This window comes from Scardinius erythrophthalmus (genome assembly GCF_964197995.2).
Source record: "Scardinius erythrophthalmus genome assembly, chromosome: 20".
Taxonomy (NCBI): domain Eukaryota; kingdom Metazoa; phylum Chordata; class Actinopteri; order Cypriniformes; family Leuciscidae; genus Scardinius; species Scardinius erythrophthalmus.
In genome coordinates this window covers 31,758,890-31,782,186 of record NC_138240.1, presented here as the reverse complement: position 1 = coordinate 31,782,186, position 23,297 = coordinate 31,758,890, and the positions used below count along the sequence as shown (strand labels likewise).

The 23,297-nt window shown below is 38.9% G+C and overlaps 1 protein-coding gene across 2 annotated transcripts in view; it reads left to right on the top strand.

The window, feature by feature from the left end:
• Nucleotides 1-21,368, top strand: part of opn7d (opsin 7, group member d) — a 65,017-nt gene extending 43,649 nt beyond the window's left edge. For both annotated transcript variants that reach the window (XM_081350040.1, XM_081350039.1), the window contains exons 2-7: nucleotides 1,886-1,973; nucleotides 5,522-5,684; nucleotides 6,791-6,918; nucleotides 10,233-10,371; nucleotides 17,960-18,155; nucleotides 20,563-21,368. In XM_081350040.1, coding sequence (XP_081206166.1) covers nucleotides 1,886-1,973; nucleotides 5,522-5,684; nucleotides 6,791-6,918; nucleotides 10,233-10,371; nucleotides 17,960-18,155; nucleotides 20,563-21,060 — 1,212 coding nt within the window. In that variant the 3' untranslated portion in view covers nucleotides 21,061-21,368. The remainder of the gene's footprint in view (nucleotides 1-1,885; nucleotides 1,974-5,521; nucleotides 5,685-6,790; nucleotides 6,919-10,232; nucleotides 10,372-17,959; nucleotides 18,156-20,562) is intronic.
• Nucleotides 21,369-23,297: the final 1,929 nt, after the last annotated feature.

Sequence of the window (23,297 nt, the reverse complement as noted above, 5' to 3'; positions counted from 1 at the left end):
GTTGAGCAGCGAGCTCATTGGCTGCTGATACGGCAGGAACCAATCAGCTGCGCCCTCTAGATAATGATGTGATCATGAACAGGCGAGTTAAAAGACCTATAGCCTGCGCCATTTAGTTTCATGACAGAACTTTGTATTTTACTCTGAAGTCAGAATACATGTACCCTTGTGCAGCCAACCTTTAAACCAAATAAAATACATAATAAAAAACTAAATAGAAAAGCAATCTGTGGCCGGACACAGTGATTTCAGAATTAATGGAAAACAGACAGAGTCAACATGAACTGAAACATGGTTTTAATAGTGTGAGTTTTCGCTGGATTGGGCTGTGAGCACATTAGTGATGCACCTATCAGAAACAAGAGAGCTGTGAAACAAAACAATATGTATTATAGTAATCTTTCACGCTGATTACACAGTGCTTGTTCTTTGTATCTGCTTGACTCATACAGACAGAGAGACAAGCTGTTCCTAAACCTCAGGCAGAGGCTGAAGCATCACTCCTCTATTTCATTACAGCTGAGTTGACATCTATCAGCCTCCAGAAAGTAGGCCATTTGCACAATTTGGTCATTGAATCCTCCAGTTGTGTATAGATAGTAAGAGAATTTACAGGGAAATCAGGGTACGAACATCTATATCTCTCTATTCTCAATAAACTATTCACACAGACATGGTCTGTATGTGAGTGTTTTCAGGAGAATTTAAGGACAGGAAACAAAGAAAGTGTTTGAGAGCTTTTAGTGGAAAAAGGACAGTAGAAGTGTGTTATCTTCTGAGAAGCAAAAGGCAGCTCTGTCTCAGCATTCTGTGGTCAAATGTTTGGTTTAATAACCACTAAACGGTATTAACTATTACCCCAGGCAAACAGTTTCCTACTTTGCGGATTTTAGTTTCATGCTTTTCCCTATTTCAGTATTTATCTACTGGAATTTATGTCTCAGGGGTTGATGAACTAACAGATTAAATATTAACTAATACAACATTTGTTGACACACTGACTTTTATATAATAGACTGACTTGCCAACTTTTTACCATACCTTCATAATTTATATGCTACTTTCAAATGTGTACCTTTTGCAAGGCAGTGGTTGTCAAATTTACATTTTTTGCCCATAACTGCCTCAAAATAAAAATCTACTCACTCATGTCTCTGCAAACATATATGACTTTTTCATCCGTGAAGCTGAAGGTTGATAGGATGGTAATTGAAACTCAAGCTCCAAAAAGCACATAAAAGTATAAACATAGTCCATATGTTTCGTGTGCGTTATTCCAAGCCTCCTGAATGCTTTATGAGGACTGTAATTTAAAACATATTCACTTAAAATCTTGACCTACCCCAGTTTTTATTCTTTTTACATAAGTGCAGAATAACGTTACACAAGCCTCATTGGTTCTTGCATCTATCGCCAACGCAGTACAGTAAATTTCCATTTTGAAAGTAAAATTATGTAATGTTAATTATGTTAAACAATACATAATGTGATGGAAATGATATTTGCTGGTTAAATTAGAATGATATTTCAGAAACAAATTACCAAAAGGATTCTTTTTACTGGACAAATTTAACTGAGTTTATTTTAGGCCATTTCCTTTCCTTCCTTTACATGTTCCATAAAACAAAAAGGACTGGACATTCTTGTGTTGGCATTAGCTGTGAATGGGAATCTGGATCTTTTCATAGAGAGATGAGCTGCTAATCTCAATTGTAATGGTCTCACCAAAGAGCTCATAGATCCACAAAGTCCCCTGATTCAGCCCTGAAAACCATCAGCTCGCTCATGAATGCTTTATACTTGTTCTTGTTTTACCACGGTTTCAGCTTCATCCTTTTTCCACTGTTCATCTGATGCCTTGTCTTGTCTTTCATCTTCTCTGCAGATGGGAAATACCTCGGAAACTTCCCTTTTTGTTTCCAGGATCCCAAAGGAACACGATGTCTTCATGGGTTCCATATACACAACCTTCTGTGAGTCCACTTGCTTACAAGTGATACTGTTTATACATTATTTATTTATTTATTTATTAGCCTTTATTTATAGAGCAGTCAGGAGAGACAGATAAGGAGAGGGAGAAATGGGATGAGGATTTTATGTTTTTGAAAAACCTTTATACCATTTTCAATAAAGGATTACATTTAATGACTCTAAATGGTGTAGCCATTTAAAATAGTAAAAAGGACATGTTTTCTCTAAACACATGGAACCATCCTGCTCATTATTCTAAAAATAAATATTCAAAAAAAAATGATGCCAAACTACAAATACTAATACAAACTAGGAAAGCTTTCTTTTCAAGAATTGTATCCTTTTAATGAGTGAGTCTTATGTCCAATTATGATACCAGGACAGTTTTTAAATCAGAAACATTCTCATCACAGAAGAGGTGTATTCAAGTAATTGTATTTACAGGATGAATTGCATTTTCATTGTATGAATTAATAGATACCCAGAAAGCAAAATGTACTTCATGTTAGAATAAGAGTGCTCAGCTTTGAAAGTATATCCTTGCTCTAGTGGTCCCTCATATTTCTGCTAAACTGCTAATTCCTTGAATGGTTAGCTGTGGTTTGCACTTGGGGATGACCTTGAATTGTCTAAATCATTACACGAAACATCCCAAGGTACTGATAGAGGTTTATTCACATTACAGCATAGCGTAATAAGCATTACAGCTACCAAGGATGTGAGGTTACATGCTTGATGAACTGAACACTGATAAATCCAAATAATAAAACCTAAACCCACATGGAATTTCTGAGGGAAACCATGGCAAATTTGCCTTTGACAGCTGGCTTACAAATTGACTTCAAAACGAAACAGTTGTGTTTCATTCCACTTCCTTAAAGGAGAACTCGGCAACTCTAGCGAACTCTAGTCACTTCTTCGCTGATTTTCCCTTTTGTTGTTGCATGTTTTCCCCACGAGCTCCCCCTACAGCTGTGGGGGGGCGTATATTTCACAACACGGTCGTAAAAAACTCACTTGCGGCAGCCTCCTCCCCCTCTCTACCGCTGCTCATGTGCGTTCTTTTGATCGGAGCAAGCCAACTGTATCGTGTGGAGCTATGTCTACCGAGGTGGGTAACTATGGGTAATACATCATACATGCGTTTGTGTTAATGACGAATTGCCGTAAAGCAAATCGTGTTTCGTGCTCGTTCTCGTTCTCGCTTCTCACGAGACTTCCAATTTCTATCTTGCCGGGACGGTAGTCCCCAAGTTGCAAGGTTGGTTTTTCGCCTGGGAACGCTGGGGGGAGCGGGGAAAGTCACCAATATCACCAGAACAGGTTGTTTAACCATCCAAATGATTTCTAGACAGTTTTATTAAGTTAAAAAAGTTACCAAGTTCTCCTTTAAATTCAACTTTAAAGTACAATTCTGCTTGCTAATTAAACTACAATTTCAGGTAACACTTTATTTTGATAGTGCACTTTAGACAGTCTACTAACTGTAAGTAAATTTGCAACTAAATGTCAACTAGCATCATTAGAGTATTAGTAGTGTCTGCTTAATATCTGCTAACACTATATTTTGATGCTCCCCAATAGACAATCTACTGACTAAAAGTAACTTTGTAAGTACGTCAACTTATTCTACTAACCCGAACTTTGACCCTAACCTAACAGTCTACTTATACTCTTGTCACATTATGATAAAGAAGATGACGAGGTGAGGCGTAGCAAGTCTTTAGCAACATAAACATTAATTAAATTAAACAAAAGAATGAAATCCAATACATAAACAAACAAAACAGTGTGTGTAAAACACAACCAATACTAGACAAAGAACTGAAAGAACTGAGGGCAATATATGACAAAGATAATTTACTGATATGAAACAGGAGTGAGATAATCAATGAATAAATGAATAACCATGACAACCATTGACAAGGGGGGGGGGGGGGAACGGCAACAAAGGGTTCAAACAAACGGTAATCTCACAACCTGTCATGTTTTCGGTTTTTCTTTGAACCAGATTTGATGTGGGGCAAATTAGCGTGAGAGTACAATTTTGAAAAACGTACCGGTGGGAGTGGGAAGATCTGCACGTGATCTACTGATCACAAATTAAAGAACATCGACGCAGCCGGATCATTTCCATAATGACCAACGCAATCTACTTAGAGCAGCACGAATTCTTTAGTGTCTTGTTTGAGACATGCTTTTTGGGTGCGGCAAATAATGGCGCAAACACATGTAAATTCACTAGAGCAAACCATAGTAAATCGCCTTGCATGATTCATTTAAATACTCTCCGCCCATAAATTTTTACATCTGAAAGAGAAACTCCTACAAATGCATATGCAATAAGGTTAGCCGCAAAAATAACTCTGTCCATGCCATTTGGCGCTAGTTTTTCACTGCATGTCTTTAGTAAATCCTGACAGTAGTTTTTTGACACCAAAACAGGGTTTGCGCTGGCGCAAGCTGTTAGTAAATCTGGCCATTTCCTTTGTTTTCTTTCATTGCTATGGTTATTCATTGTTTCATTGATTCACATGCACCTGTTCCTCATTTCCTCATTAGTCTTCTGTGTATTTAATGCCTTCAATTCAGTCACACTTTGTCGAGTGATGTTTTTTTCTTTTCTTTTTTTAATCATGCTGTTACGTTACCTTTCCACTTATTTGGATTATCTTGTTGATTTATGCTATTTTCTTTTCGACTTTTAAATCCTCTACATCTCCCTTCATCATCATCGTCTTCAGCCTTTTGTGACAACTCTAATGAGAGTTAGTTGACTTATAGTTGCAAAGTTACTTATAGTTAGTAGAATGTCTAAAGTGGATTATCTAAATAAATTGTATCCGAATTTTAAAAACATTAAGGTTACACTTTATTTTAAAGTGTCATTGTTACATTGTAATTATATATTTAAGTACTGAGTAATATAGCAACTACATGTACTTACCTTTAGGGTTAGGATAGGATTAGGATTTGGTTGAGGGTTAGTTGCATGTTATTATGCATAATTTACTGTTATTACTATGGTAAGTACATGTAACGTGTAACAAGGAAACTGTAAAATAAAGTGTTACCAACATTACATTAAAAACATAAAAAATAAAAAAAATTCTGAATGACACACACAATTCTGGTGTGTTATTTATGTCTATGCATTTGGTAGGTGTTTTTATCCAAAGCAACATACACTACTTTCAACATATAATTTTTTTTTTATTTCTTGCATTTCAAACCCACAACCTTGGTGTTGCTAGAGCCATGCACTCATGTTTGAGCTACAGCTATTCTGTATTGTGAACATTAAATTATCAAGGGATGTTAGATCAGAACTTCAGAGGTCACTGGCAAACGGAGTAAGAGGACATACGGCAGTTCAAATGCGGCTTCAAATCGTAAAGTGCCAGAATAAATCATTGCAGTTTCACTTCTAGCCGAGCTGTCAGAGCAATAACAAAACAGTAAAATAAGGGTTGCAGGGAGTTAGAACAAGGAAAAACATCCTGCTTGTGGTAGTGACTATTCACTTAATGCATTTCTTTTTTCTTTTTAGGTATTCTGTCACTCTTGGGAAATGGGATCCTGCTCCTTGTTGCGTATCGTAAGAGATCATCTCTGAAGCCGGCAGAATTCTTCATCATAAATTTATCTATTAGTGACCTTGGAATGACAGTTACACTCTTTCCCTTGGCGATTCCATCAGCCTTTGCTCACAAGTAGGCAGATACCACAAGAAATCTGTGCTAAAATATGACCACCCCATTGTATCAGAGACAAAGCCTAAGGCAGCTCTGATGTGCCATTTCATTGACACAGGACCAGTGCTGCCGCAGAACTGCCTAACACTGTGCCACAACGTGACAGACTTTATACAGTTGGATACGCCAGTTGAGCAGGAACGTCTACTGCAATAACCAACAGTGACTCGCTTGTCATTTTATCGTGTTGCGGAGGGTTGTGACACGGTGTTAGACTAGCTGTTTTCATGACAATTAGAATACGTCTTGTTTTTTGTGCTAGTACTGGAATCAGCAATATCTGGAAACCTTTTTTCCATCTCAAAAATAAAAAATATAACCGGTTCTTGTGAAATAAAATAAGAAATAGTCTCTCATTATGATATACATGTATATACATATATATATATATATATATATATATATATATATATATATATATATATAAAAGGAATAAAGCAATTACAAGATATAAAATTGTAATTATTATAAATATAGTAAAATAAAGTGGTAATTAAAAAAAAATGTTAATTGTTAGTTCTAAAATTAAATTGTGAGATATAAAATCATAATTACGAGAAATAAAGTAACAATTGTGAGACAAAATCCCATTGGGAGATGTCAATTTCTAGAAATAGATTTGTAATTGTGAGATACACAATTAAAAAAAATCAATTGTAATTACAAGAAAATATTAATAATAATAATAATAATAATAATAATAGTAGTATTCAATTGTAAATTATTCAATTATTTAGTTATTGAAAAAACGGTCCCACGTTTGAAATGTTGAGATGGCTATAGTGAAAACTACAGAGGGACATGGTGATGGAAAAAATATGAGAAATATTTCAATGCCTATGTGTTTACTTGCAAATGTTTTGCATTCCCCTGAGAAACTTTGTGTTCCCTTCACAAAGAACTCAAAAGGTTTGCGAGCGAATGACATATAATTTTTCCTCTCATCTCATATTTTTCTCTTTGTAGCTTTGTAGAAAACACAAAAGTACCTTGATTTTCTTTACTTGCCTCTCTCAGTCTGCCAAATGCATAACTGTAAATGTAAATGTCTGTCATTCCCTCAGGTGGTTGTTTGGAGAGCTGACATGTTTATGCTATGCTGTATGTGGCGTCCTCTTCGGCTTATCCAGCCTGACAAATCTCACCGCTCTATCATCCGTCTGCTGCCTCAAAGTCTGCTTCCCAAACTACGGTATTCTTCCTCGACGGCTTTCACACCACAATACATTTATCTTCCTCCCAAGCCCCCCTCCCTCCGTATCTTAATTAAGAATCGAATGCAACTGCACCGTAAAGGGAAATTCATTACCTTATGGCTTTCTCCAATGTGTTCATTTGATATTCTCCTTTTCATCAGAGTCTCGATGCCCAGTGTCTGTTCATCTTCTGGTCAATACTCCTATGTATGGACAGGAGCAGTTGGCCTCATTAGAGTTCATTGGTTTTGTCGGTTTCAACTTTTGATTGACTTGAAAAGATGAAGGTGTGCGTGGGAGAGAGGAGATAATTAAAACGGTTTAGTTTATCAGCATGTGGGTGAGCTTGATAACAGAGATAACGATGGCAAAAAGGACAGCAGGTGAACAGATGGATTCTGTAGGTGGAAGAGAAGCAAACACATTTGGGATGCAGTGAAAGATTTTAGAGGGCACAGTGCCAGATAAGATATGGTTCTTTAACTCTGCACCTGAGAGAGTAATATACAGTATAGTTTCTATTATAAGAAGTGTTGAGGGTAGCCAAGTAGCTGACGTGCACAGAAGTACTCTTTGCTTTGCTTATGGAAGGATCTCATAAGCAGAAACAGTATTTTTACATTCTTTACAAATTTACATTCTGGCTACGGTGTCATAAATAATTGGGTCCGCCCCATCAAATGGGTTTGTGTAAAGCAGAGTAGGGTAGAGTATCCAAAAACTGTACTCAAGTTAAAGTCCAAGTACTTATAGAAATATTTACTCAAAGTAAATGTAAAAGTAATAATAATCGTAATTGTAACTTGAGTAAGAGTAAAAAAATATCCAGTGAAATAACTACTCAAGTTGCTAGTTAGCCGCTTCAAGAACCGCTTCAGAGCGTGCAGGGAACTGAACAAATAATTCAAACAGATTCGCGAACCAATTTAGACAGTTTTGCCAACTTGTTTGATCAAGTCTTTCGACAGAATTGGCTCAAAAGAGTGATTCATTTGTGAATTGAGCATCGCTCATGCCCCAGAAAAAAGGGACCGTGCGCTTATAATAAACTATGCATTTCTTAACAGGTATTGCATTAAAATAAAGTAACAAGAGGAACGTCGCCCAGCGTAACGAAGTAAAAGTACAGTTTTTTCATTAGAAATGGACTTGAGTTTAAGTAAAAGTACCCACATTTAAATCTACTCTTAAAAGTGCAAATTTTCCCAAAAAAGCACTGTAAATGTAATGAAGTAAATGTTCTTCATTACTACCCACCTCTGGTGTAAAGATAGATGTCTATAACCCAGGGATAGGCAACTTCGGTCCTGGAGGGCCACTGTCCTGCAAAGTTTAGCTTCAGCCCTGATAAAAACTCACCTGCCTGTATCTATCTAGTAATCCTGAAAACATTGATTGCCTTGTTCAGGTGTGTTTAATTAGAGTTGGAGCTAAACTCTGCAGGACAGTGGCCCTCCAGGACCGGAGTTGCCTATCCCTGCTATAACCTCTGAGCAAATGCATTAATGATTTGCGAATACATGTAGAGTAAATGGCTTGTGTAGAGTATAGACCAAGCTAGCAGACCGCTTGCGCCAGCGCAAACCCTCTTTTGCTGTTATAAAAATACTGTCAGGATTTACCAAAGGCAGTGAAAAATTTGCGCTGAAAGGCATGGACAGGGTTATTTTTGCAGATGACCTTATTGCATATGCATTTGAAGGAGTTTCCCTTTCAGATGTAAAAATGTATGCGAGGAGAGTATTTAAATGAACCATGCAAGGTGATTTACTAAGGTCTGTGCTAGTCAATTTACTGCTATTTGCACCATTATTTGCCGTCCAAAAAAAAGCATGTCTCAAACCAGAATCTAATTTGCGCTGCTCCAAGTAGATTGAGTTGATCATTATGGAAATGATCCGGCTGCGTCGATGTAGTTTAATTTGCTTGTCGTCAGTAGATCATGTGCAGAACTTCCCACTCCCATCTGCGCTTTTTTTGGTTTGCGCTTTCACGCTAATTTGCCCTGTTTAGTAAATGTGGCCCTAATAGTCTAGAAATATGTTAAGCTATTATGCTGAAACTCTAATGTTTAAATACTAATGTTTAATTTTACTGTCTATAGCTTCTGCAACTTTTCATTATACATACCTGCTTATGGAAGGATCTCATATATATACATATAACAATTATTATTATAAAGTTTTGGGTTTTCTAATCAAACACAGATCAAGTTTCCCATTAAAAGTAGGCCTACAGAGCTGCTTTAGGGTCCTGCTTGGACCCATTTGGCAAGGGCAGATCCTACAAAGTGCTGTAGTGATAACATATTTTTGTAGGTCAGCCCGGAAATCCCCTTGGTTTCCTTGACAAAAGCCCAATTGTTTTTTTGTTTTTGTTTTTTGGATTTTTTCATTGGGCTTTGGATTATTGTAGAAAATAATATCTGTGACCAACAAAAGATTATTATTCTTACACATTATATTCATCATGATAATCTTCACAAATAAACACCATTTATGAAATTTAATGCCTAAACACAAGTACTGATGCATTTTATGTTGTAGAATAAAACATGAAAAAGTCGGCTTGAAACAGAAGTTGCCATGCTCGATTATTTCTTATTATGATATACATCCGAGTGAAACTGCTTCTCAAACAAGAAAAAATTAAGGGTGGGACTTGATTTTGTCCATCGGGAATTGATTGGATCGTTGGTTAGCTGTCATTTGCTATTGGTGGATCTCGTGAGTGACAGCTTTTCCCGGCCTTGTGTCAGTAAACACGTCATCAGAAAAGAGAAGAGATGTCGCTGCAAGAACGAGGGGAAGTTATGTTGAATTAAGAATTATGAGGACACATGAATGAAAAAAAAAAACAAAAAAAAACATTGAATTCAGGACAGTGCAACCAGATGTGCTAAAATGCTAACTTGTTTCTGGGGTTTGGCCTACAAAAAATACATCATCCCTGCAACACTATTGTTTATGACTTTGATGTTCAATGGTGTCCTTTCCCAAAGTTAAGCATTTAAAATAAAAAAAAGTGTACTATTTGAGTACTTTTGACAACATTGGGTCTTACCCAAGAGCATGTGGGAAATAAATAGATTAGAGCAACAGGAAGTGGTGTAATTCTAAATGTTTATTGTTAAGAAATCTTAAAAAAAGTCTTTGGTTTCAAAATCCATTCATTTTCAGTTTTCAATTAATATTTATAATCTCTAGTTTAAAAGTACTGTAACATTCTCCAGCACCGTATTAAAACATTTGAAAGTGATCAATATTTTGTGCTAAATTAATCATTTTATGTGTTTGCTTTCCTTTAACAGGAAACAAATTCTCCTACTCTCATGCCTGGCTGATGATTGTGGGGGTGTGGTGCTATGCCATGGTGTTTGCTATTGGTCCCTTGGCAAATTGGGGCCAGTATGGCCCTGAACCCTATGGGACCGCATGCTGCATAGACTGGTAAGTGCCTGGGAGGATGTTAATGGAAACACTAAAGGATTCTCAGAGAACCAGCCATAGCAAGCCAGATGTGTGCAATTTATACAACATTAGTGCCACAATGCTAGGGTGTTCAGTGTGATTGCCTGGGCAAAGGGCATTGTAATCGTTTAGGTGTTCTGAGAAGTGTGTGTGTTCTGGGTGGTTGCTTACTGACCTAAATCAAAAGAGCCCTGTTCCTATCTAGAAACTGATATCCTGGTCTGAAAATCATATTTATTAAAGTAGATTGGATTTTTTCCCCGTTTTATCATCTGCCAAGGGAAAATTGTTAATGTGATCACTTTGAAAGTTTTTATAGCACAACAGAACTGCATTGTACTTTTTACTCTTTGGGAAGTCATCCTATAAATGGCTTATTTATAGTTGCAAATTTAACTGGGATAGGATAAAATGTTTGAACATCAAAAAATGACACACTTTTTAAAGTAATCTAATGCACTGCATGTTCTATTGAGCTCACATACAGTAGCTGCACTCTAACAAAATAACTACATTCTTTTATTTTATTTTTAGATTTTGATGCCTTTGTTTATTGGATAGTGGAGTGTTGACGGGAAAAATTGGCTGTCTTTTTTGTACCCAATAATCATAAGTCTCAGTCAGGCGGCTCAGTGACAAATGCTGTGCATTTGAACAAGGCCAACAAACACAGTCATCTGGGTGAATGAATAGTTCAACATCTTTATGCAGGGGTGCCCAATGCTGTGAACACTGTGAAAGTGAATAGCACATAACAGGCACAATACCAACATAGACATGAATATCTATTGGTACAATATGTGCCACATGACTAAACACGTCATCGTTTTTAAGTCCACACTACAACGCGAAAACTAATCTATCCACTTGGGAAAACTTGAAAACTTTGAAAACTTAGTTTTCAAAAAGCTTAATTTTCATTAATAAAAATGTTGTCTCAGTGTGGACGGAAGGCCAAAACGGAGAGAAAAAGATGTGTTTTTAAACGAAAACGTATTAGTGTGGACAAGGCCTAAGATGTTCAGGAACACTTTATAATTACAGACAGGAGTGTTGGAACTGAACTCCCGCAGGAAGGTACTGTAGCTATAGCAGGGGTGTCCAAACCTCCTCCTGCATAACCACTATCCTGCAGAGTTTATTTTGGTTTGGGCACTTTTATAAGGAAGATGAGTTGTAGCCGAGGATGGTTTCAATCCAGGATCTGGGTATCTACATAAGTAAAGTAATCTAGCAGAAGACAGTTCTGTATCAGCCTCTTGCCCCAGCACATTTCCACCCACCCCAAATGGGACTCAAACACACAATCCCTGGCTTGGGAGGCCAGTGCCTTATCCGTTTATGCCACAGGGGCTGTTGCTTACTTGCTCCCAATATCTGTCAGATGACCCAGTGAAACCAATAAGCTGGACATACTGCATTACCAAGGCCAACAAACACTGCAATCTAGGTAAATGGCTACTTCAACAGAATCTCAGAACATTCACTCAGTATTGCTAGAGTTCCAGGACTCAAGGTGATGATACACAGGGCAACTTTGAGCAATGTTGCTAGGCAATGTTGCCGTCAATGGGCAACCAGATGAGACACAGGGCCCACGACTGATCTAAATTATCCAGATAGAAATTTATTGCCCATTTTCAATGGGAAAGTGCCCAAGCAACAATCGCTCGGCTAGATTGCCCAGCAACATTGCTCAATAAGTTGCCCTGTGTATCATCACCTTAAGAGTCTTTGGCCTGGTTTCACAAACAGGGTTTAGATTAAGCCAGGATGAGGCCTTAGTTCAAGTAAGTAGCTTTTATAAACATGCCTTAGAATAAAACATTACTGTTGTGCATCTTGAGACAAAACAATGGCACTGACATGTTTTAAGATATGGGTTACTTTAAGTTAAAACAGTTCAAACATGCATTTTAGTCTGGGACTAGTCTTAAGTTTTGTCTTTGAAACTAGGGTTTGTGTTTTACATTTAAACATTTAGAGTGCTACAGGAATGAGTCCTAAATCCTGAAGTGTGTAAGCGTTTTTGCACTTCTGGTTCCATCATCCCAATGTCAGTGGGTTTGTATTCATGGGTTTTGGTTAAATGCCTGAAATAAGGTGTGTGGTTAACACAAACTCAATGTATTAAAGGGGGGGTGAAACACTCATTTTCAGTCAATCTCATGTTAATCTTGAGTACCTATAGAGTAGTATTGCATCCTTCAAATCTCCAAAAAGTCTTTAGTTTTATTATATTTATAAAAGAAAGATAGGCTGTACCGAGTCTTTCCGAAAAAAAACGAGCGGCTGGAGGCGTGCCGTGTGGGCGGAGCTAAAGCTGTGCTTACGCGCCGAGCTAACAACACACAGAGGCATTTGAAGCAGTTTTACTCACCGCCCGGTTCCAACGCACGACCGTGAACCTTTATCATTGTGACTGCTCGATCCTTAAGCATTAGACGATCTGCAAATCCGTCGATCTGGGCTTTGTTTATAAAACAATCATCGTCGAAATGCAGGGAACAAATAGTCTTGCACAACTCCGTTGATGCTCTGGAAAAACAAACTCCATCCACTGGTCCCTTAACGCTGGGTTCTTTGGGAATCTGTGCAGGGTTGTCTTGCCCTGGCAACCAAAAACCCACTTCTTTGGTGACATTGACTTCCCTAAACCCGAGCACAGCGCTTTGATGGGCGAACTGCTTTGGCTCTCTTCTCTCTCTGGTCTACGGGTGCGCGCCCGCGCTTTTCCGGGAGAAGTGCCCTTAGGACCCATATAAGGAAATTCCGCCCCATCTGACGTCACACATGCCCATACTCGAAAAAAACTTTCCGAAACTTGTGACAAAAAACCGGAAGGAGAATTTTTGGCACAGAAATACTCCTTCAAACGTACAATTTAATTTTTGAAACTTTGTCCATGTTTAGCATGGTAATCCAACTCTTTAACAGTGTAAAAAACTAAGTATGCATGAAATAGCATTTCACCCCCCCTTTAAGTTTTATTCTACAACAAAATACATCAGTAATACCCCAGTCATGATTTTTTAAGCTTTTACGTGTCTTGAAAAAGTTGGTTGCTTACAAGTGGCTAAATGGCTCTACAAAGGGTGAATGGGACATTAAATGTTATTAAACTGAATGAGTTCCAACCTGTAGATTTTAAATAAAGATTAAAAGATATGTCGGAATTAGTGGTGGTGACGCTTAAGTTGTGTAAAAGTGGTGTAGTCAGTTTATAGCCTACCTTTAGCTTTTTTACTTCTGGTGATTCTATTTAGGCTTCAGAATGATAAATTATGTTCATTTGTGAAGAATATTCTACTGAAATTTATAAGGATCATAAACTTTTGTTGGGTCACAGAGCTTATTTTTGTGCAATAATCCAAAAGCCAACTGAAAAAATCTCATTAGTTTTTTGTCAAGGGAACCAGGGTAATGCTAATTTAAGGGTTGGCCTACAGATTTATGTAATCCTGCCGCACTCTATAGTTCCAGCATGCTCCCGCTGCACCACTCTGCTTGCTGTAGAACAGCTCCCATTCCCAGGTGTCTTCAAAACAAATTCAGAGCCCACATTCACTGCATAGATTAGGCCACAACAGTGCTTAAACTCATCCCAGATAAGAATTGAACCCACACACCCTGGTTTAGGAGGCCAGTGCCTTATCCATTAGGCCACTAAGACTAATGCTTATTTCTCCCCAATAATTCTCAGTCTCATTCAGGTGGTCTAGTGATACCAACATCCTAGGCATCTGAACAAATTCAACAAACATAGACTGCATCCGAAAGCTTATAAATGCTGCCTTCGGAGGACGGAGGACGCATGGTAGGAAGGCATCAAGGCACGTCCGAAACCAATGTTAGCTTCACTTCCTGTCTCCTGAGATACCTTCATCTGATCGATTTTTGAAGGCAGAATAGATAAGGCAAGTCAGCTGCCTAAGTTTTTGGATGCAGACAGCGTCATCCATATGAATATGACCAAGAGGTTTTGGAGCCTGGATGGAATTCACTCCATATTCAGGGTTTGGGCCTTTTTATAAGAAAAAGGATCCAAAGCAGATGATGCTTTCGACCCATCAGCCTCTGGGCTATGGGCCTTGCACACTTTTTCTGTGCCACTCTGCTCACCTTACACCCGATCTAATGGTGCGTTCAAGTCATCTCGTAAAGATCATTTTTACGAGTTGAACGCACATGAACGCCACCACAATGTCGTAAATATGAGTGGGAAGCCCCGATCTTTACGAGTTGGGACGTGTCAGTGAGAAACATGGTGGAATACCACAGTACTTAAAGGTATTTAGCAGTTATATTGTAAGACTTTTCTATTTACAGCGAAGTAATCTAATTGCCTGCTCAGAATATGATAGCATTATAATATAACAATATAATATGTAACGATAAAGTGGCTTCATAAATTAATTAACAATATAAAAAGCTAAGCACACCTGATGCACATTGCTTTGTTCCTCATTTTCTAGATATAGAGTTTAAGAACCTTGCTGTATATTTGTGTAATTTATTAAGAGAAAGTACACCGCCATCTTACTCCGTTCAAAGTGACTTGCCGTCGTAAACACGACTTCCCACCTCGTAAATACGAACTTCCCAGGAGGACTTGAACGTGCCATAATACCCAGCTGTCTTCAAAACAGCTTGTGTTTAGGCCCTCATTAACTGATAAGGTTTGGCAAAAACAATGACCCATTTAGCATAGCTCTGTGGTAGCTTGTCTTTGAGTAAGAGCTGGGTATCTATCTAAGTAAAGAAGGCTTAGTAGAGAATGGTTTTGATTAATCAACCTCTGCATTATGGGCCCAGCATGCTTCTGTTGCACAAGTCTACTTAAACCCACCCCAGATGGGACTCAAACTCACAATCCCCCGTCTTAGGAGACGAGTTCCTTATCCATTAGGCCGCTGGGCCTATGGCTCATTTGTCTCAAATAATTCTCAGTCTTAAGGCCCGTTCACACCAAGCACGATAACTATAAAGATAACGACAAAGATAACTATATATGCGTCCACACCAACGAACGATAACAGTCTTTTTATTCTAAGCACGCGCGCGCGCGCCCCATTTTAAATGCGCGAGACCTTTAAATTAGAATGGATTCTGATTGACTGTCAGTGTTTTATCGTTTGACAGCTGAAAAAAAATCGTTCTGAAAGTGATCCCAACGATATCGTTCCTCATATCTTTATCGTTATAGTTGTGGTGTGAACTCTGTTATTCTTTAATATGGAGAACGATTTTTAGAATTATATCTTTATCGTTATCTTTATAGTTATCGTCCTTGGTGTGAACGGGCCTTTAGTCAGGTGGCCCAGTGTAGAGTTCTCAACGGGCCTGAAAATTACAACCCGACCCGACCCGGCCCGTGGCTTTTAAAGCCCGGCCCCGATGTAACCCGACACATCATCGTGAATTATCTGGCTGAACCCGGCCCGCGGCCCGACGATAATTTTTTTTTTCTCTCATACACGTATTATCATGACCAGCAGACGGGAATTCAAATCAACCTTTAATGTTCATGCCTTTTAACAATACAAACAATACAAACAACTTTCCAGACCTCTGATTTTCCCACTCCTGTAGTAGCGACAGTGAATTCACCTGCGGCAAGTTTACTTTTCACCAACTCCATCCTCTTCTCCAGGTTAAAGGCGTGCACGCAGCGGCGTCAGGTCTGCCCCCGCCCCTCTCCATGATGCACGTTGCACGCAGCAGCCAGACTTTCTTTACGGTGAACAGCAGCGATGATTAATAAAAAAAATGTTTTTTTTTTTTTTTTTCACTGAGCGGAAAAGATTAAGCCCGAGGTCCGACCCGACCCGAGTCATTTGCTTATATTTTCGACCCGAACCCGCCGGTCCCGTCGGGTTTGTCGGGCCGACCCGACCCGTTGAGAACTCTAGCCCAGTGACACCAATTAACTGGGCATTTGAACAAGGCCAACAAACATAGTCATTTAGATTAGTATTTCTCCACTCCAGTCCTCAGGACCCTTCCCCAGAATATTTTAGATGTCTCGCGAATTGAAACACCTAATTCCAACTCATCAGCTTGTTAAATAGGAAAACATCTAAAACATTCTGGAAGGTGGGTCCCGAGGAATGGAGTTGATTTAAAATCTAGATGAATGGCTCCTTCAACAGCTTCTCAGAATATTAATACAGTATTGCATCAGTTCCAGGACTGAAAGGTTTTGTGTTTTACACCTGTACAGTGGAATTCAATCCTTAATTAGGGTCTGGGCATCTTTATAAGTTAACAATGCCATACAAGGGCATAGCAGATTATGGTTTTGATCCATCGACCTCTGGGTCATGGGCCTAGCACGTCCCCAGTGTACCATTCTGCTTACCTAAGAAGAGAACCCATACAGACTTTAGGCCCGCATTAACTGCTCCTTTTTTATATATAATGTTTGGTTAAACAATGACCGATATAGCATAGCGCTGTGGAAGCTTTGCTTCAAGTATGAGACCTGAGTATCTAAGGGTGTATTCACACCAGGAAAGTCCGATAGTTCACTTGCTTTGGTCCGGACCAAATAGAATGTTGATTTTTTTTGTTTGGTACGGTTCGCTTTCACACTGCTCTTTTTGCAAGTGAACCGAAATGTGTAAACAAAACCACACGTGTGCTAAGGTCGTCCATTCATTGGACAGGAATTCTCAAGCAGGGAAAAGCAGGAAGTGCACAAACAGGCTCAGCATGGAGATATTTCGTAATGTAATATTTGTTATTTTAGTGATTTGGTGTTATTCTCTACAAACGCAATATGAAGAAACTATATGGTATAGATAAAAGCCCGCCCGCACTGATAATTGATTACTTGGGTCGTTACATGCGCTTCGTGAGGCACACTAGCGCACACACACACGCAAGGTCTCTCGCTCTCTGCCGTGCGCGCGCTCTTGCTCGCTCGCTTTAGACACCATTATGCCAAAATGTCCGTTTTGTTAAGTATCCTCATAAGAGCAGTCAAATAAAAAGGCGCAGTTTTCTGCAATTGGGTCGGTTCATGTTCACACCGTAAACGAACCGTACCAGAGTTCGTTTGGAACCGTACCGAGACCACCTCTTCAGCTGGGTCTCGGTTCGATTGTTTGGTCCGCACCCGAGTTCGATTGCTGTATTCACACCTGCCCAAAAGGTCCGCACCAAGGGGGGAAACGAACTAGAGTTCGATTCAATCGAACCAAACGAGGCAGGTGTGAATACACCCTAAGTAAAAAAATCTTAACAAAGACTCAAACCCACTATCTCTGGTTTAGGGTGCAAGTGCCTTATTCATTAAGCTACTGGGCCAGTAATTAATTTGCCTCAAATAAATTTCAGTCTCAGTCAGGTGGCCCAGTGACACTAACAAACTGGACATGTGAACAAGGGCAGGGGCACTGTAATGTAGAGAAAGGTTAGGATGATTCTAAGGGTCCTGGTCAGACGATCAGCATTCAGTGATCAGTAATTTCAGCCAGAGGCAATAAACTGTTCAGGGGGGTCAGAATATCTAGTGGTGTACCTGATTACCATCACTATGTCCTGTTCTCTATTCAACTTTCAGGTATGCACCAAGCCAGGACGCTCTATCCATGTCCTATATTATCTGCCTCTTCCTCTTCTGCTATGCGCTGCCTCTTACCATCATCCTACTCTCCTATATCCTGATCCTCATCACTGTACAAGGGTCACGGCAGGCAGTACAGCAACACGTGTCGCCGCAGACCAAGACAACAAATGCACACATCCTCATTGTGAAGGTGAGATGATAAAACATCAGAGTCAGTGCTAAAAGACTGAGACACACCAAGCCGATGGTCGGCCGTCAGGCAATGTTGGGCCATGTTTCAGAGTCAGCTGGCTTAGTTAACAGCGGATGCGGGTGACATTAGAGCTGATCTGTGCATCTCTAATCCACAGTTCTGGCTCTTCTACTCTCCGTTTGTGAATGCCGAATATAGACTACTGCCACCTGCTGGTATGGTGGCAGTAGTCACCAAACTTTCACGCAGCCACAGAGCCACAGCCGTCGGCTGTACTCTGTGCAGTGTGTTCAAGCGCAACGTTTTCTGCCCCTTACACAGGCAACTTGAGGGGATGCCACAGTCACTTTCATCAGTGCAAGGTTTTTGGCGTTGTTCCCTACCTTAAGGGACTTGTGTAATGACATGCAGAGTCAGTGAAAATCTTTAATCTGTGTGTATATTGAGTCATTCTCTGTTTGGAGTGACAAATGAGAGAGAGAAATTTTCATATGCTAGATCTAAAATGAAAGCTTAGTGGCAATTCAAGTTCCAAGTAATTTTAATGAAATCCTCTTGACAAATCCTGTTTTTATCTGTGGTGTTAGTCTTTCGAGGTAAATAAAATGGAGGCTACCATTGTGCTAGTTTCAAGGCCACTGGTTATCATTAGTAAAGATAACCAGTAGGCAGTCGTGGCCTAATGGCTAGAGAGTTACAGGTTCGATCCTCAATACCGGCAGGAAATGACTGAGATGCCCTTGAGGCACCTAACCCCCAATCACTCCCCAGATGCCACAGCAAAAATGTCTGCCCACTGCTCCGGGTGTGTGTCCACGGTTTGCAGTGTGTGTTCACTGCTTACTACTCCTAATGTGTGTGCACTAATGTAGCAAATTAGCTCTAAAGAAATATTAATAATTAATCATAACTTGTTATACTTGATTATGAATATTTGGATCAGTTAATAGAATTAAATTAATGTAGTAAAATTAATATTACAATCAACCCAACTGTTCGTCCCGTGAACACTCAGCATTGTTTATTAATTCTAAGAAATATTCATTTCCAGGGGAGCGAAATGTCTTTCTTACTGTACAGTACTACTAAGTAGTCAAAAATCTAAATCATAAAATAAACTTTGCTGCAAGCAGAGAATCAGAACCAAATATGTTTTGTATACGTTTAGTTAAGTTTTATTAACTAAATCACAAACATAACTAATCTAAACACACATACATACATGCATAGGTAAAATGATGAGTGACAGACTGAAACCGGTGGCAGGAAATGGAACTATGGAAAAGATCCATTTAACTATGAAAAGAACCATCAGCTTATCATTTTCAGAGCACCTCATTAAATGTATACTTGAATGGCCTTTGCAGTGAAAACATTTCATGAAGTTCCTGAAGAAGGATTTTGATGTTTCCATGAGTCTCAATCGATTTCTTCGCCGTTGAATGAAGTGAGAAAGTCGGAAGAGTTGATGGTTACCCATTTAGTGATCCAGTTGCAGTTTTCTTCTGAGTTGGATTGAAGAAAATACAGTCTGACTCTGTTGGGAGAGTGAAGGCATAGCAGGCTGTGGTCACGGTGGGGGTCCCCACAGACATAAACCCGAAGAAGCCGCAGTAGAGGCCAGAAGAAAAAAAGGGAGGGTCACTGTGAATTTGTCTCTAATAACGCCTGCGAAAAGTCCCACCTCTCCGGATTTGCTTGACCAATGAGAAAGGTGGAATTTCCAAGCCAGAAAATTCCTCTGTTGGCGATTTATGGATCTTTTATTCCAAGCGTGCTCATTTGCATGTGCTGATGAAGAAACTATGAAAGATTCTTGTAATACTAATATGTTGTGCAGCTATCAACATATCATATACACAATCATTTCGATCTTCAAAGTACCAATTTATAGAGACCAAACATGTTATAGGTGAGGTTACACTGACCATTGATTCTATTGTAAAATACACAGTATCAAAAAATAATAGTATTAAAAGACATTACACAAGACAGTTAATCATTCACAAAATTTCCTGGGATGCATGTTAATTTATAGATCAGTTTGTCGATAAATGAATGCAGGAAAGTCTGTTCTAAGGTCTGTAGGTCTTTCCTATGGCCGAGGTCTTGACCACATGACCACATTTTTCACAGCAATAAAGACATCTTATCTGATCGTCGCCCTGGCGACTGAAACTTTTCCTGCTCTCTTGTATATTAAATATATTTCCCTGTTTACTTAAAGTATCAATTTCCATTACACTACACTACACGTTAAAATATATGTTTTTGTGTTTTATTGACAATTAAAGTTTATTTCAAAGATAAGGCACACCATCTGTCACCAAAAATGAAGAATGACTCTTCTAGACGTTTTCTCCAGAACATGTTCTCATGAGTTATGTTTCTGTTTTTCTTCTAGCTCTCTGTGGCAGTATGCATTGGTTTTCTGATCGCCTGGAGCCCTTATGCTGTTGTGGCAATGTGGGCTGCATTTGGAGAATATAATAACGTCCCACCTGTAGCCTTTGCTTTGGCAGCTATCTTTGCCAAATCCTCCACAATCTACAACCCTGTGGTGTACCTTGTATTTAAGCCCAACTTTCGTAAATCTCTGAGCATGGACACAGCTCAGATTCGCAGACGAATATGTTCCAGCCCATGTAAGGGAAGCCCTGTGCCTGGACTAAAGGATCTTCAACGGCAAACATCTTTACGCTGCAACAAGGATGCTAGCAACTCCACTCGCCTCTCCAATGGCCTGGCAGACAGCCACGGGGCTTGTCTTCATTGCACCGAGGCGGACCCTCGATGTCAACAGACCACGCCTCAAAGGACTGCCTGTGTGCTGATTGGTACATCCTACAGCGAGGTGACTGTGAGTCAGATGCCGGAGAAGATGCAAGCTGACCTTCTGTGAAGGCCCTGTAGGCTCTCTTCATGCCAGCATGAGGACGAATGTGAGGGAAAGATGGATGGGCAGCCTCAAAATGAAACTTCTGGCCACTAGAGATAAGTTTGTCAGACAATCTGTGGTCAGGAAACACTTCAGATACTGATGTCATGTATAAGAAAAGCAAAAGAATTGACCCTGCACAAAGTCCCGCCTTAAAAAGGTTACTAACCAATCCTAGCGTAGCAGCTGTTGCCGTCTGCCATTTTGTCAGACTAGCTTGTGCTCTTTAACTGAATATCTGTTCATTCTGTGAATCTGCAATTCATTCACTCAAAAAAAAAAAAAAAAAAGTTTAATAAAAGATTAGTTAAAAAGGGTAATCAGCTGCCAAGCATTTTTTTAGTTTTCTCAACTTCTGAAGTTAGTTGAGCCAACAAATTTTTGAAAGGTAGACTCAAACTTTTATTTTAAGTTAAATCAACTGTACTGAATAGCAAATAGTAATAGTAATAAATAAGAATATGTTAAAAAGTTAAATATGCGGTTGAATAAACTATTAGTTCAACTTTAAAGTTGATATAAAATAAAAATACATTTATTTATTTTATATATTCTAAATGCATGTTAATGTGAATAATTCATCCATGCATATGTTTCATTTTGTAAACGTTTTATTTTTATTTTATTATTTTTTTACCTTTAATTAATTTTTATTTAAAATATCATAACTTGATCTTCCAGTAAAACAGACTATGCCAGACTAGTGATGGGCACTTTCGAAACACTGCTTCGTGAAACCTCATACCTTTGTGAATCATTTCTTTCGAATGGGGATTTGGAGCTGTAGTCGAACTGCCAGAGTCACATGATTTCAGTAAACATTTAGAAATTTCAATGGTCTGTCACTAGGGAGCAATCTCTGGAACACATGAATGTGTCTAAAGACTAAACTGCTTGTTTGAGCTGTTTTTGACATGACGTGCCACAACTGTTTGAGGCTGTCTACAGTGGACACATCAAAGTAAACTGAATAAACTGGTACATTTGTCTTTCTGAACAGGTGCATGATGATGATGTTTGGTATTGAAGCGTTCTTTGTAGCACGTAGTATTACAATGCCCCGTTAGCAGGGCCGTCGCTAGTGGAGTGAAAGGTGGTGACAATTATAGGGCCCCCCGCTGCCCAGGGTTATACTATATAGGCCCCTGTTGTATGAATAATTCTAATATTTATATTAGTTGAATGCCTGAGATTTAAATGAAAACCACAAAAACATGCAATTTGGTTAAATTTTTTTTCCAAATATCTGCTTCTCTTACCTCCCTAAAAACGGTTTAGTCAGATCTAAAGTATTTATTAATTATTCAGTCAGTGACAAACATCAGAAGGACCCAATAAAACTGTAAGTCCCACCCCAGCTCGGGAACAGAAGTAATCAGAGTTGAGGCAGCAGTGCCTGAAGTTAATGATGAAGACTGACTGACTGACTGACTGACTGACAAAATGTAGGGGGAAAGAAAACATAAATCAGGGTACCAGAAATGCCATGAAAAGAAGGAGATGGAGGCCAGGAGAGTTGTTGTATCCCAGTCGATCAAGACGTTCTTAAAGACAGGCTATATTGTTATTTCGCTGGGAATAAGAAAACACAAATACAACACACTGCATTTGGATGAATGAATTATAGCGTTATTTAATAATATTACCAGTTCCATATTATCTTTATTAAAAAAATAAGACAATCAATTATTTTATTTTTTAAATTTGATTGCATTCTTGTCAATTTCTAAATGTTTACTTTTTGATTTATGAAATATAACAGACTAATGGGAAAAACATTATTTTGCTGTTACTTTTTTTAAATTTGATTTATTATTATTTAAGTTCTTGCTTTTTGTTTGTTTTGATTAGTTGTAATTTTTATATAAACATTTAACTTTTAAAATAAAGATTTTACAACAACATTTTTATGTTATATGTGGGCCTCCATGCATCTATTGTACAGTATATGATATTGGTGGAGGGTGGTGGGGGCCCACATCAATATTTTTTTCAGTGGGCCCCGAATCCTCTATCTACGGCCCTGCCCGTTAGCTTTGACATCTGCACTGATCCTCAACAAACCCGTCTCCATCCCGGTGTGATGACTCTGATCTAAAACCAGATGGAACCGGATAATATTCTGATTGTTCCAAACCAATCTGACTTCTGACCTATAATGCTGACCTATCTGACCTATAAGGTTTTTTTCTCCATTCTGT